A 1787-nucleotide genomic window follows, 5' to 3' on the forward strand; every position below is an offset into this window, starting at 1 on the left:
GTATGAGCTTATTGGGGCATGTGCCCCCAATGCAGTCTTTCCATCAGAGAAGTCCATAGAAATATAAACTCTCCTCCCTGAAATGCGTTTGCATGATTTAATCGGAATACAAATCGCTTATCAGCCCGAAGAGAGGAATTGAAAATAGCTAAGAGAATGAAAAACAAAGCTGACAAGCCAGTGGAAAATGATAAGAGAAGAAAAATAGCTTAGCTCGTGGTAGCATATAAAAGTTTTTAACATATATTTAACTATATTTACATTTTTAATTACCTCATCTTAATTTTTCGTTCTCCGAAAAGATAACACATGCTTGTCGAATTATTTTTTAATGACCCCGAATAAAACAAATTTCGTTTGAAATAACAAAAAACAGACAACATTGATAAGAATTTGTACTGATAGTTACATATAGCGAAAATTTCAATAGTCACTAAGTAAATAACAAATGCTAGGTGCAGATTTGAGATCCCATGCTGAGAGCCCAGAGCATAGTGATGAAGCCCAATAGAACAGTTAAGGGAGTTCTATTACTAGATCCATTGCACTGATCCGGGGACTGTTTCTCCCACGCAATTTGGGAACCAACACCATATTTCTCGGCATACGACTGAACAAAGTCAATCATATTCTGGTCTATCTCCCGCGTCCGAGTGAAGAGCTTGAAGAGGGGAACCGGCGAGATGCTTCCGTAGCCGCAGATAAAGGCGAAATTATCGTAATCCGTTAATACCAGCTTGTAGGTCACAGTGACCGTATCGAACTGGAGATTAAAGACTCCGGACTGCGTCTTGTCGTCCCAAGGGAAATCGACGGCTTCCTGGGTGAAGCTCCAGTCGTTGTTGACCGTGTTAATGAAGTTCAAATCCAGCGATAGGGTGTTGTTATCGATCTCAGCAGGAACCGAGACATTCAGACACTCCAGAACCTGCACGTTGGGCACTCGTCCGGCCTCATACCAGTAGCCAGAAAGCTGAACAAATGAAGGGAATTGTAATTGACACATTGTAAAAGTTTCATTTAATCAGTAACCCTAGCGTAAATTGTAATTCCCCTAGATAATTAATATGAATATAAGGTGCAGTGCATTTTATGCTATGCTATTTATGCTACATATGAGGTTCATCCTTATAGCTAATGACTTTTAATATCTTTAACTCACCCGTGTCAGATTAAAGTGCATTCCAAAGCTCTCATTTCGGCAGTTGAACTTTTCGAGTTCTTTTGGAAAACTGGGCATCCTCAGGCGACCGGCAACGACCTCCAGCGGATTCCCACAGCAGCAGAGGACTACCAAAATAGTCGAAATATATGTTATAGCCTGCATTTCGATCCGTTCGCGGTGCCAACCTCCAGACAACTAAACGTCGTGTCAATCCCTCGGAAGCTTTTGGTTCTCTAGTGACGTGCTTATCAGTAGAGCTGACTTATTAATGAATACATATGTGGTAAATAAGCATTATAGTTGTTATATGCGGTGACTCACTATTACTGATATGGTTACTATCTTATCGATTTCCACGTGCGTTTTTTAATTGAGTTATGTATCCTTTTTCTAAGAGTTCCTTTGTACATAAATGGTAGTAGGAGGTTTAAAAAGTATTTTTTTGTTTATTATTTTTTATTCTTTCCTTATTCTTGATAAAACTCAGTATGGCTTACAAATGGTATGATATTTAGATAAGGCAAAAAAAGAAAACTGAATCTTCCTTTGATGATAAAGTAATATTACAAATAACGTTATTTCAGAAATTCACATTGCAGAAAAAATAAAGCAAAACTCGCTT

General features: G+C 38.4%; 1 protein-coding gene across 1 annotated transcript; it reads right to left on the minus strand.

Annotated features, from left to right (window-relative positions):
* Positions 1-313: 313 nt before the first annotated feature.
* LOC108007000 (uncharacterized) lies at positions 314-1373 on the minus strand. The gene is made up of 2 exons (XM_036817522.3): positions 1163-1373; positions 314-973 (listed from the first exon to the last, which is right to left on the minus strand). The coding sequence occupies exons 1-2, from the start codon at positions 1325-1327 to the stop codon at positions 452-454; spliced, it is 687 nt and encodes a 228-aa protein (XP_036673417.3). The 5' UTR covers positions 1328-1373; the 3' UTR covers positions 314-451.
* Between the last annotated feature and the right edge of the window lie 414 nt (positions 1374-1787).

Source organism: Drosophila suzukii, chromosome 3 (genome assembly GCF_043229965.1).
Source record: "Drosophila suzukii chromosome 3, CBGP_Dsuzu_IsoJpt1.0, whole genome shotgun sequence".
NCBI classification, from domain to species: Eukaryota; Metazoa; Arthropoda; class Insecta; order Diptera; family Drosophilidae; genus Drosophila; species Drosophila suzukii.